The following is a 13,401-nucleotide window of genomic DNA, read 5'->3' on the forward strand; positions in this document are numbered from 1 at the left end:
TTATTAACGAACAGCGGAAAGGAAAAAAAAAAAAGTAAATTAACGCAGCTGCTCTGTGATCATTTCATGGTCACAAAATGTCTCCTCCCGCAGTCACTGAGAAGAGCACTGCTAGATTATTTAATGAGGAGAAAGGCAGTGGGGAGGGGGGGATATATGGGTCATTGTTTATATGTAATTTTGTATATTTTAGGCATGATGCTGTACATGATGGCCCAGCTATTCCAGACAATAGATCCCATACCTGTATTAAGGGACGGCATTAGGCAGACCCAGGACTGTGGGCACCCTAATTGGCATGACGCTCGCTTCCGATTCTTATCTCAGCAGGCTGGAGATGGGAGGCGGCATCGTCTGCTCTTCAGCTGAAGGGGCTATGTATCAAACCTTCTCAAGAGGGCAGGTGCCCATGGCATCCAATCAGCTTATAGCTATCATTTCAAAGACTATGCTAGATAAATGCCAGAAGTTGATTGGTTGCTTTGACAACTACTCCACTTGATCTCTCTCCAAGGTTGGATACGTTTCCCCCTCATTATTTTAAAGAGCCTTATACATTGGGGCCATAGACAAGTGCCTAGGTCTGCCTAAATGCTGTAGTTGCCCTGGCAGATCTCTGTTTGAAAAACACATAGGGGTCTATTTACTAAGCAGTATTAGGAGACAGAGTGAAAAGTGATAAGAAAGTGATAAGGTGCCAGCCAATCAGCTCCCAACTGTCATCTCACAGGCTGTGTTTGAAAAATGACAGTTGGGAGCTGATTGGCTGGCACCTTATCACTTTCTTATCACTTTTCACTCTGTCTCCTAACACTGCTTAGTAAATAGACCCCATAGGGATTCATTTAGTGTTAGGTGCAAATCCAGCTACTGGAATGCAAAATTTGCACGGCGCAATATATTTTGCCCCGCCGCAAATATTACACCCGGCAAGATTTGCACCTACCCCTAAATGGACCCTATAGCATGGACCAAATTATTACTGTGGGTAGATGTATCAAACCTTGAAGAGCGCTATAGTGAAGAGATATAAAGAGCCAACCAATCAGCTTCTGACATTTTTCAAACACAGCCTGTAACATGGCAGTTAAAAGCTGATTGGTTGTAACTTTGCGGTCTATTTACTAAGCAGTGTTAGGAGACACAGTGAAAAGTGATAAGTCTGTTTAAGGTGCCAGCCAATCAGCTCCCAACTGTCATTTTTCAAACACAGCCTGTGAGATGACAGTTGGGAGCTGATTGGCTGGCACCTTAACACTTTCTGATCACTTTTCACTCTGTCTCCTAACACTGCTTAGTAAATAGACCCCTTTATCTCTCTCCACAGTTTGATACATAGCCCCCTGTATCTCTTTAAGAATAAAACATAGCGTATGATCGGACCCTGGTAGTCTAGAAAATAATGCACTAAAGTTAGTCATTCAGGAATAAGTTTCGATGTATGGTATAATAATAATATTAATAATAACTGAAATCCATGCAGATGAAACCTCAAACTTTCTCATTTTAACATATTTTTTTTTTTTTCTCGGAATCAGGGAAACCATAGTGACAAGACAAGAATATGACCAAGTATATGAACCAAAACTCAAGTTACACCAGCAATGAAATCTCTTCGCCCATTTCATACCCGGACCCATATTTAGGAAAACAGAAACACAAGATTATATTCTAGATCTATAACAGGAATGACAGGCAGGTTTATCCATTGTGGTTGCCCATGGGCATTCCATGAGGCATGGCCTGCGGAAATACCTCACTTTTGTGAAAGGCAGACATGTAAAGTGCGGGGTTGGAACCCAGGGAGGGCGGGGCAAAACCTTGGGAGGGAATCACTTGCGTCATGGGGTAAGGCCCAGCGTTAGGAGGTGACAGTGACTGTACAATGTCGTAGGCTTCGCCCCCATTTTCCCTGAGGTAGGGGTGCACCTGTCGTTTGCCCTTCTGTCTGCGGTTGCAGAACCACACTCGGACCACCTGTTGGCAGATTGATACAACCAAATATGAATGGTAAAGCATTAAGGGTGACAGCAACAAGACAAATATATCAGATAATGACTGGATTGAGTACTGGGTTCCGTATGAAAGGTCGACAGTAACAAGCAATAGGTCGACAGGTATAAAAAGGTTGACAGGTACAAATGTTTGACATGGAAATGGTCAACACAAATATGGTCGAGGCACTAGGAGGGACAGTTAGGGCTAGACACTAGGAGGGACTTTTAAGGCGGCACTAGGAGGGACGGTTAGGGCTAGGCACTAGGAGGGACAGTTAGGGCTAGGCACTAGGAGGGACAGTTAGGGCTAGGCACTAGGAGGGACAGTTAGGGCTAGGCACTAGGAGGGACAGTTAGGGCTAGGCACTAGGAGGGACAGTTAGGGCTAGGCACTAGGAGGGACAGTTAGGGCTAGGCACTAGGAGGGACAGTTAGGGCTAGGCACTAGGAGGGACAGTTAGGGCTAGGCACTAGGAGGGACAGTTAGGGCTAGGCACTAGGAGGGACAGTTAGGGCTAGGCACTAGGAGGGACAGTTAGGGCTAGGCACTAGGAGGGACAGTTAGGGCTAGGCACTAGGAGGGACGGTTAGGGCTAGGCACTAGGAGGGACAGTTAGGGCTAGGCACTAGGATGGAAGGTTAGGATTAGGCACTAGGAGGGACAGTTAGGATTAGGCACTAGGAGGGACAGTTAGGGCTAGGCACTAGGAGGGATAGTTAGGGCTAGGCACTAGGAGGGACGGTTAGGGCTAGGCACTAAGAGGGACAGTTAGGGCTAGGCACTAGGAGGGACAGTTAAGGATAGGCACTAGGATGGAAGGTTAGGATTAGGCACTTACCCCGACAGTTAGGGTTAGGCACTTACCGGAGGGTTAGGGATAGGCACTAGGAGGGACGGTAAGGGTTAGCCACTTACTCCGATGGTTAGGGTTAGGCACTTGGAGGGACAGTTAGGGTTAGATATTTACCGGGGGGTTAGGCTTAGGCGCTAGGAGGGAAGGTTAGGATTAGGCACTTACCCCGATAGTTGGGGATAGGCACTAGGAGGGATGGTTAGGGTTAGGCACTTGGAGGGACGGTTAGGGATAGACATTTACCGGAGGGTTAGGGTTAGGCACTAGGAGGGATGGTTAGGGTTAGCCACTTACTCCGATGGTAAGGGTTAGGCACTTGGAGGGACGGGTAGGGTTAGACATTTACCGGAGGGTTAGGGTTAGGCACTAGGAGGGACGGTTAGGGATAGGCACTAGGAGGGACAGTTAGGGCTAGGCACTAGGAGGGACGGTTAGGGCTAGACACTAGGAGGGACGGTTAGGGCTAGGCACTAGGAGGGACGGTTAGGGCTAGGCACTAGGAGGGACGGTTAGGGCTAGGCACTAGGAGGGACGGTTAGCGCTAGGCACTAGGAGGGACAGTTAGGGCTAGGCACTAGGAGGGACGGTTAGGGCTAGGCACTAGGAGGGACAGTTAGGGCTAGGCACTAGGATGGAAGGTTAGGATTAGGCACTAGGAGGGACAGTTAGGATTAGGCACTAGGAGGGACAGTTAGGGCTAGGCACTAGGAGGGACAGTTAGGGCTAGGCACTAGGAGGGACAGTTAGGGCTAGGCACTAGGAGGGACAGTTAGGGCTAGGCACTAGGAGGGACAGTTAGGGCTAGGCACTAGGAGGGACAGTTAGGGCTAGGCACTAGGAGGGACAGTTAGGGCTAGGCACTAGGAGGGACAGTTAGGGCTAGGCACTAGGAGGGACAGTTAGGGCTAGGCACTAGGAGGGACAGTTAGGGCTAGGCACTAGGAGGGACGGTTAAGGCAAGGCACTAGGAGGGACGGTTAGCGCTAGGCACTAGGAGGGACGGTTAGGGCTAGGCACTAGGAGGGACGGTTAGGGCTAGGCACTAGGAGGGACAGTTAGGGCTAGGCACTAGGAGGGACGGTTAGGGCTAGGCACTAGGAGGGACGGTTAGGGCTAGGCACTAGGAGGGACGGTTAGGGCTAGGCACTAGGAGGGACGGTTAGGGCTAGACACTAGGAGGGACTGTTAGGGCTAGGCACTAGGAGGGACAGTTAGGGCTAGGCACTAGGAGGGACAGTTAGGGCTAGGCACTAGGAGGGACGCTTAGGGCTAGACACTAGGAGGGACAGTTAGGGTTAGGCACTTGGAGGGACGGTTAGGGTTAGACATTTACCGGAGGGTTAGGGTTAGGCACTAGGAGGGACGGTTAGGGCTAGGCACTAGGAGGGACAGTTAGGACTAGGCACTAGGAGGGACGGTTAGGGCTAGACACTAGGAGGGACAGTTAGGGCTAGGCACTAGGAGGGACAGTTAGGGCTAGGCACTAGAAGGGACGGTTAGGGCTAGGCACTAGGAGGGACAGTTAGGGCTAGGCACTAGGAGGGACAGTTAGGGCTAGGCACTAGGAGGGACGGTTAGGGCTAGGCACTAGGAGGGACGGTTAGGGCTAGGCACTAGGATGGAACGTTAGGATTAGGCACTAGGAGGGACAGTTAAGATTAGGCACTAGGAGGGACAGTTAGGGCTAGGCACTAGGAGGGATAGTTAGGGCTAGGCACTAGGAGGGACGGTTAGGGCTAGGCACTAAGAGGGACAGTTAGGGCTAGGCACTAGGAGGGACAGTTAGGGATAGGCACTAGGATGGAAGGTTAGGATTAGGCACTTACCCCGACAGTTAGGGTTAGGCACTTACCGGAGGGTTAGGGATAGGCACTAGGAGGGACGGTAAGGGTTAGCCACTTACTCCGATGGTTAGGGTTAGGCACTTGGAGGGACAGTTAGGGTTAGATATTTACCGGGGGGTTAGGCTTAGGCGCTAGGAGGGAAGGTTAGGATTAGGCACTTACCCCGATAGTTAGGGATAGGCACTAGGAGGGATGGTTAGGGTTAGGCACTTGGAGGGACGGTTAGGGATAGACATTTACCGGAGGGTTAGGGTTAGGCACTAGGAGGGATGGTTAGGGTTAGCCACTTACTCCGATGGTAAGGGTTAGGCACTTGGAGGGACGGTTAGGGTTAGACATTTACCGGAGGGTTAGGGTTAGGCACTAGGAGGGACGGTTAGGGCTAGGCACTAGGAGGGACAGTTAGGGCTAGGCACTAGGAGGGACGGTTAGGGCTAGACACTAGGAGGGACAGTTAGGGCTAGGCACTAGGAGGGACAGTTAGGGCTAGGCACTAGGAGGGACAGTTAGGGCTAGGCACTAGGAGGGACAGTTAGGGCTAGGCACTAGGAGGGACAGTTAGGGCTAGGCACTAGGAGGGACAGTTAGGGCTAGACACTAGGAGGGACAGTTAGGGCTAGACACTAGGAGGGACAGTTAGGGCTAGGCACTAGGAGGGACAGTTAGGGCTAGGCACTAGGAGGGACGGTTAGGGCTAGGCACTAGGAGGGACAGTTAGGGCTAGGCACTAGGATGGAAGGTTAGGATTAGGCACTAGGAGGGACAGTTAGGGTTAGGCACTAGGAGGGACAGTTAGGGCTAGGCACTAGGAGGGATAGTTAGGGCTAGGCACTAGGAGGGACGGTTAGGGCTAGGCACTAAGAGGGACAGTTAGGGCTAGGCACTTGGAGGGACAGTTAGGGATAGGCACTAGGATGGAAGGTTAGGATTAGGCACTTACCCCGACAGTTAGGGTTAGGCACTTACCGGAGGGTTAGGGATAGGCACTAGGAGGGACGGTAAGGGTTAGCCACTTACTCCGATGGTTAGGGTTAGGCACTTGGAGGGACAGTTAGGGTTAGATATTTACCGGGGGGTTAGGCTTAGGCGCTAGGAGGGAAGGTTAGGATTAGGCACTTACCCCAATAGTTAGGGATAGGCACTAGGAGGGATGGTTAGGGTTAGGCACTTGGAGGGACGGTTAGGGTTAGCCACTTACTCCGATGGTAAGGGTTAGGCACTTGGAGGGACGGTTAGGGTTAGACATTTACCGGAGGGTTAGGGTTAGGCACTAGGAGGGACGGTAAGGATTAGGCAGCAAGGGGAAGGTTAGGGTAAAGATTAGGGTTAGAAAAAAAAATAATGTGTCGACATTTTTGTGTCAACCATACTTATGATGACCTTTTGTACATGTCATCCTAGATCCATGTTGTCCTTGCGTGTGTCGACAGTTTGTACCTGTCAACCTTTTGTCCCTGTTGACCTAGTGATTGTCGACCATTTGGTGCCGACTTATACACTGACAACCTTTTTATTGTTGATCTAATGAACCACATCCTCCAAGTACTAAATGAGAGAAAAGGAAGCAGGGAAAGCAGAACATTGGGGTACGAATTAGAGGGGCTTGCGGTGGACAATTAGCGGATATTTAACTTGCTTCCAACCCATCTATTTGTGAGCTGGAGGGTTATGTTTCAACATTAGAATCCTGTATGGGTTTATATAAGTATAAAGGAGCTAGCACTGTAATTGTGGGCAAGCTGTGTCCTGATTCCTGTACACACAAAGTAAGTGTACAGAAATCTGGAGAACGCAGCTGTCACCCATTTATTACAGGACGGCTGTTAGGGTAGAACCAGATGAGCGCTTTGTACGTTGCTATTTTCCAAGCTAGAAAAGTGCTGGCATTAATAACAAGTGCAGGAACAACACTTGGCGATACATGTACAGTATATGGTAGTAAACCTCAACGGCAATTTTCTGAGGTTTTACCTCATTATAATATTTGATACATCCCACCCCAAGAAGAGATTTGAGAGCCATGAATACTAGCGTTCTTCTACTGGACAAAATTTAGCGTACAAACCGCCCGTCTGACACTTATAATAATCTTTTATATTGTTACAACAATATTACAACTCTATGTAAAACTATGGGCCTAATTCAGACCCGCTCGCAAGCGGGTCGATGTTTTGGACCACTGAGCATGCGCACGATGGACCCGGCTCCGTTGTGCACATGCGCGAGACCCGGATAGCGACGGGCAAGCCATCGCTATGGGTCTCGCTACAAAGGGGGCGTGCTGTCGATGGTGAGTGACAGCACGCCCCCTTTGGTGGGCGTGCCGGGGGCGTGGCTGCCCAGACGGAGGCGTTCCCATGGGAACGCCTACTGTCTGGGGCCCACAAGTGATGTCAGTGGGAGTGCTCTCGGCTCTGATAGAGCCGAAAGCACTCCAGGGCCGGAAGCCCGATGGTCGCGATGGTCTTGACCATCGCGACCATCTTCATGGCTGCTCGCTATAGCTGTGGGTGGTCACCCACAGCTATACGAGCGGTGAGGAGGCCGCTCTAAAATTAAGAAGGACGGCCCTGAATCAGAGCGAGCGCTCTGTCAGAGCGTCCGGCTCTGAATCAGGGCCTAAGTTCAAATGTGACACTTTCAATCATGTATGCGGAACTAACGCCTCTGTTAAACTGTGCAGATAGCGAGGAGGATCCATTTCAGTTAATACGCTAGGCAACAAAATGGCTGAGTGCGCCCCGGACGGTAGGTAGGCCTCTATAGGCCCAGCTATCTGTGTATGCTAGGTAATCAGACTAACAGGGTAACCCCATTTACTTACATCTTTATCCATGCTCAGCTCTCTGGCAATCTGGGAGATCTCTTGGGCACCTGGCTTTGAGCAATGCATGAAATAGTTCTCCAGACGGCGTTTAACGTTGTTCTCGATGCTGGTTCGGTGCTTTCGCTTCTGGGCCTGAGGTAGAACGTGCCCTCGGCTGATGATCTGTTACATTAAATAAATATTACTGTATTGGTTAAGACTAACTGGCCTATAACAATTCATTACTCCGTGAGCATTTAGCAGTTAAAAGTTTCAGAATGAACAATTTCATAAGCGGAGCAGGTATTCGGGATCTTCCTTGATGAGAGTCCGTCAAGTACCAGGATTGGATACAGTGACTCTGATCTGAGGAGATCCCGAGTGTTCCATACAAAAGGTCAACAATGAAAAGGTTGACAATGATTTGGTCGCACACCAGAAGGTCGACATGGAAGAAGTTCGACAGCTACAAAAAGTCAACAGTACAGAAGGTCATCAGGTACAAAAGGTCGACACAGAACTGGTCGACATATGGGGTTTATTTTACTTTTAGGGTGAGACACTCACCAGAGGGTTAGGCACTAGGAGGGGCGGTTCGGCAGCAAGGGGAGGGTTAGGGCGAAGATTAGGGTTAGATAAGCAACAAAAATTTGTGTCGACCATTTCCGTGTTGAATATTTTAATGTCGACCTTGTGAACATGTCAACCTGACAGCCTTCAGTACTGTCTAACCTTTGTCATGCCGACATTATGGTGTCGACCTTTTGTACCTGTCCCAATCCCAAAACCCTGCACTTTTGGAAGACAAAAACACAAGTTTGGAAAGCACTGTACTAGCTGTCCCAGCAGATTGCCTGGTCCTAAAGAATCATGTCCAGTGATGGACTCAGGAGATCCCTCCAGTCACGACTCGTACTCACCTCCTGCAGATTCTCATTATTTTCCACCTCGTGCAGCCAGCTCCTCAGCAAAGGCTTCAGCTTACACATGTTTTTGAAGCTCAGCTGTAAGGACTCGAAGCGACAAATGGTCGTCTGACTGAAGGTTTTGCCTTTAGGAGAGAAGAAAGATGTCACACCCACAAGACTCCAACCAACGCTCTACCGTCAGGTCTCCCAAAACTCCAGCGCCCATGTTCTTACCGAAAAGAACCCCTAGGGCATAGCCCACGTCTGCTTGGGTATAGCCCAACGTGATACGTTTGTGCTTGAGATCTTTCGCAAACTGTTCCATCTCAGCGGATGTCGGGACTTCCTGCATTAGCACGACAAGGGAACAACATTTACCAGCAGAAACAAACAACATCTTGAGCAATTGTACCATTATCAATAAATCAGTGAACATCATGTAAGACAAATAGTAAAATAGGTTTAACGCAAGACCTGAAGTACAAATACAGTAGACAAGGGGAGAAACCAGGCTAGCTATCATGCAGATTATCCCCTTGTGGTGGACCTGTCACGTCATATCTACATGATGCTTTGAAAACAAGACATGCAAAGGAACCAGAAATGCGCCCTTCCTGCATGATATGAACTAATATTGTGTATTTTTCATCCTAATGGATCTGTGAAACCTCGTGTTAGCATATCTCACTGAATTTTCCGGTACAAACTTTCTTATGACTTCTCAGGATGCGTCTGAAGGTTTTAGAGAATGCTGACAACACAAATATAATCCCAATGCCTACGTAGTCAACTCTAAGATGACCTGTGGCTAAATCATGAGCTGAGATTGCAGAGTTCCCAGGAACTAATGACTTTTGGAACACCTGCAAAACTGTCTGTACATTCGCTCTCTATAAATTACCCATGTACGCACAATCAGGAGACGAATAAAGTTTTCCTGGTAAAAAAGTGTTAAGAGACACCACAAAACAGTCAGTTGATGGAATAGCAACGGGGATGTATATGTATATAAGAAAACATACAGACATTATCCTTATCTATATATCACTGAGCTGATATATGGTAGGAAAAAGATGGAGTGACATCACTGTTACAAACTCAGTGCATGATGACATCACCTCACTTTGACAAGGCCAGAAGCGCAACACAATATAGAGCTCTCTCAATGGGGGTAGATGTACTCAGCTCTGGAAAGTGATTAACTGGAGAGTGATAAACTACCAGCCACACAGCTCCTAACTGTCATGTTACAGGCTGAGTTTGACAAATGACAGTTAGGAGCTGATTGGTTGGTACTTTATCACTCTAATTTATCACTTTCCAAAGCTTAATACATCTGCTCCAATATAACAACATAATGGACTCAGAGTAATATGACAATTCAGTCATTATAACAAGCTCAGTAGCAAAAAAAAAAACTATATGGAGTTCTCTCAATACTACAGGATAAGACAATGGTTCCCAAACTCACGCGGCACCCTGGAGGGCCACAGTGCACTCCCAGGGGTGCCGTGGATCCTGGTCCCAACAGAAAAAGATTTGGGGCAGCTTGTTCATAGGCCAGGCCACGTGCTTCCTGTATGCCTTAAATATTCAGCAGCCATTTACAGTGCTGAACAGGAGGAATATGGACAAACAGGAGCGCAACTGTGTCCAACACCGCATAATTTACGAAAAGTGCAATTTTCTGATTTGAATCATTTTTGCTGAATACCTCAATAAGAAACACCTTGGGGATAAATTCAGTTTGATGTTTAAGTTCCATCTGCGCACAGGCTATTATGGTAGAAAAACCGCGTTCACTTTGACTCGCACCTCCGTTTGGACCGCTGCTTATTGGCGTGAAAAAAATAGCTGAGGGCTTAAGGGCGCAGAGAACCAAGAAAGTTTAGGAAGCACTGAGGTAAGGTAATCTATAACAAGATGGCGTCCATTCAATATAACAGGCTCAGGAGCTCAAAACAAGCTGATATAACGAGCTCAGTACAAGTTGAAGTCACATCAAAGTGACAAGGTCAAGAACTCAATATAACAGAGATGTACAGGATGGGAGTACCCTCAGTATAACAGGGACCTTAGTGCAGGATGGGTGTACCTTCAGTATAACAGGGACCTTTGTATAGAATAGGAGTACACTCAGTATAACAGGGAACTTAGTAGAGAATGGGAGTACCATCATTATGACGGGGACCTTAGTACAGGATTGGAGTACAATCAGTATAACAGGGAACTTAGTAGAGAATGGGAGTACCATCATTATAACAGGGACCTTAGTATAGAATAAGCGTACACTCAGTATAACAAGGAACTTAGTACAGGATGGGAGTACCATCATTATAACAGGGACCTTAGTATAGAATAGGAGGACAATCAGTATAACGGAACAGTACAGAATGGGAGTACCATCATTATAACAGGGACCTTAGTATAGAATAGGAGTACACTCAGTATAACAGGGAACTTAGTACAGGATAGGAGTACAATCAGTATAACAGGGACCTTAGTACAGGTTGGGAGTACAATCAGTATAACAGGGACCTTAGTACAGGTTGGGAGTACCCTCAGTATAACAGGACCTTAGTGCAGGATGGGAGTACCCTCAATATAACAGGGACCTTAGTACAGGATGGGAGTACAAACACAAACAGTATAACAGGGACCTTAGTGCAGGATGGGAGTACAAACACAATCAGTATAACAGGGACCTTAGTGCAGGATGGGAGTACCCTCAGTATAACAGGGACCTTATTACAGGACGGGAGTACCCTCAATATACATAACAGGGACCTTATTACAGGATGGGAGTACCCTCAATAAATATCTTAGTACAAGAAGCCAGGACAAAAAAACTGGGTAATTACAGGATGGGGTCACATCATCCTAGTAGCCAATAATCTGTATGATATATCTCCACAGCTTTCCGCACCCTGCTAGAATCTAGGCAGTTTTTGTTTTATTGTAACATTACACAATAATTAACATTTTTGGTCTATTTGAGCCTCGTACAACGCAGGGTGCTACACAATACTATCTCTAGAATATCACTTATGGATAAGGGTCTACAGGAGGCTACGATGGGCATGCATGATACCCCAGAGAAGTGGGGGGGGAGGTAAACACCAGACAACACCAGGGGGCGCCAGTGTGCACTCACCTCCTCATTGTCGCTACCGATGCCCTCGCTGACCCCGCTGGAAATGCTCCTGGGGGTGGTGCCCGAGCTGGTGGCGCTGTTGCAGCGGCTGGTCTCTATGCTGGAGATGCCACTCTCGGCAGCCGCATTGGGGCTCTGGTTGGAGGGGTACTGCTGCGGCTGCTGCACCGCGGGAGCAGCGGCTTGAGGCTTGACGGTGGCTTGGGGCTTGCTGGGAGGTGCAACGGTACCTGCGCTGGGGGCACTTGGCCACACGGTGGCGCCATTGGTCTCCCAGGTCTGGGGGTAGAAAGCTGCGCTGCTGGGGGAAATACTGGGCAATGGGAGGTTACACTTGGCCGGCGGAGGTTCCTCTTTAACCTCCACCTCCTGGCCCCTCTCTCTTTTCACGTTGCGGCTCTTGTTGCCCCCCGGGCTGGCCATCTGCTCCCTGGCTTGCTGCTCCCCGCGGATGCCCACCTGGCTGGCAGAGTCCAGCTGTGGCAGGTGGTTCCAGTGCATGACCTGAGCCGGGCAGTCCCCCATGGCCTGCACCCCCAGATCCCCATAGTCTGATGTCTTGACTGTGGAGAAGGGGTAGAAGGCCTGAGGGTGGTGGGGGTGGCTGATGCCAGCATAGCCACCCATGTTGTACTGGCAGTTGGCATCCTGCATCAGCCCCGGGCTGTGGGCAAAGGCCTGGAAGCTCTGCTGGTTGTACATAGTGAGATGTTCCTCAAGTCCCAGGTCTGGATTTACGAGTTAGCTTCAGTTGGAAAGTTGCGCTGAACTCTGAGATCTTCTCATCATCTTCTTGGTTCCCTTGTTGTAGCAGCTACAATATTCCTAATAGTCAGGGCAAGATGCCCTCTTTCTGGACCTGCTGGAGGTCTCCTATGGGTCAGTCCATGAAGTTTTTGGCTGTAGTTAGGCTCCTGCAGGTCCTCAGAGGACCTTTAGTATTGGGATGGAGGTTTGTCCTGTAGTTTTGCTGGCAGTAATCTAATTCCCCATGATCGTGGGCCTCCTTACACTAGCCCTAGAGACCCCTCCTCCCCCTGGCTATGGTAATTGGCCTCCTAGGTGATTGGCTCACTTAAAACAAATGACCCCCCCCCCCCCCACCCTCTCCAATGGCAATGAATAGCAGCCATATAGGTGTAAGGAAATAAAATAATGTGCTATAAGAATATTAGTTATATGGGGGTGATATATATTAATTCCCAGCACGCTGTGCAGAGACCCCTCAGCCCTCACTTAAACAGGTGATCACATTTGCAAATGCTCAAACATTATCCAGTGTAAAGAGTCTGCTCCTTACATGAATTTCTATATACATGGGAACACCAGCTCCACAGAGGCAGATGAATATTCAGCAGGGTCAATTCTTACAACTAGGTCCCAAAACTCCAGCAATCATTCCACCCCATTTCCTAAACATTAGACCTAATAAACCCATTTACTGGGAGTAATCACACAGGGACCTGTGACCTGTGTCTGTCATAACAGGACTGCTGGCTTCACAGCTATGTGCTAATGTGCAGGTATTGTCATTATCGAGATAGATAGATAGATATATAGATAGATAGATAGATAGATAGATAGATAGATAGATAGATAGATAGATAGATAGATAGATAGATAGATAGATAGATCATATGAGATGATAGATATAAAGACAGACGAAAGATAGATATTAGATAGATGTGAGATATGAGTTGATGAAAGATAAATAGATAGATAGATATATGAGATAGATATATAGTTAGATGATAGATATGAGATGATAGATATAAGATAGATCATATGAGATAGATATATAGTTAGATGATAGATATGAGATAGATAGATATGAGATA

At 48.1% G+C, this 13,401-nt stretch overlaps 1 protein-coding gene across 1 annotated transcript; it reads right to left on the minus strand.

Moving 5' to 3' along the window:
* Nucleotides 1–1,701: 1,701 nt before the first annotated feature.
* Nucleotides 1,702–12,265, minus strand: LOC148474064 (POU domain, class 5, transcription factor 1.2-like). Its single transcript, XM_088459141.1, has 5 exons — nt 11,564–12,265; nt 8,644–8,755; nt 8,422–8,552; nt 7,520–7,684; nt 1,702–1,977 (listed from the first exon to the last, which is right to left on the minus strand). The coding sequence occupies exons 1-5, from the start codon at nt 12,263–12,265 to the stop codon at nt 1,702–1,704; spliced, it is 1,386 nt and encodes a 461-aa protein (XP_088315267.1).
* Between the last annotated feature and the right edge of the window lie 1,136 nt (nt 12,266–13,401).

Source organism: Taudactylus pleione, unplaced genomic scaffold (assembly GCF_031769625.1).
Source record: "Taudactylus pleione unplaced genomic scaffold, aTauple2 ptg000897l, whole genome shotgun sequence".
Lineage (NCBI taxonomy): Eukaryota > Metazoa > Chordata > Amphibia > Anura > Myobatrachidae > Taudactylus > Taudactylus pleione.

Coding starts and splice junctions, on each gene's coding strand:
- LOC148474064 (XM_088459141.1), bottom strand. CDS start 12,265: ATGTACAACCAGCAGAGCTTCCAGGCCTTTGCCCACAGCCCGGGGCTG. Junction 8,553..8,643: donor TGCCCTAGGGGTTCTTTTCG/GTAAGAACATGG, acceptor TCTCTCCTAAAG/GCAAAACCTTCAGTCAGACG. Junction 7,685..8,421: donor ATAATGAGAATCTGCAGGAG/GTGAGTACGAGT, acceptor TTAATGTAACAG/ATCATCAGCCGAGGGCACGT.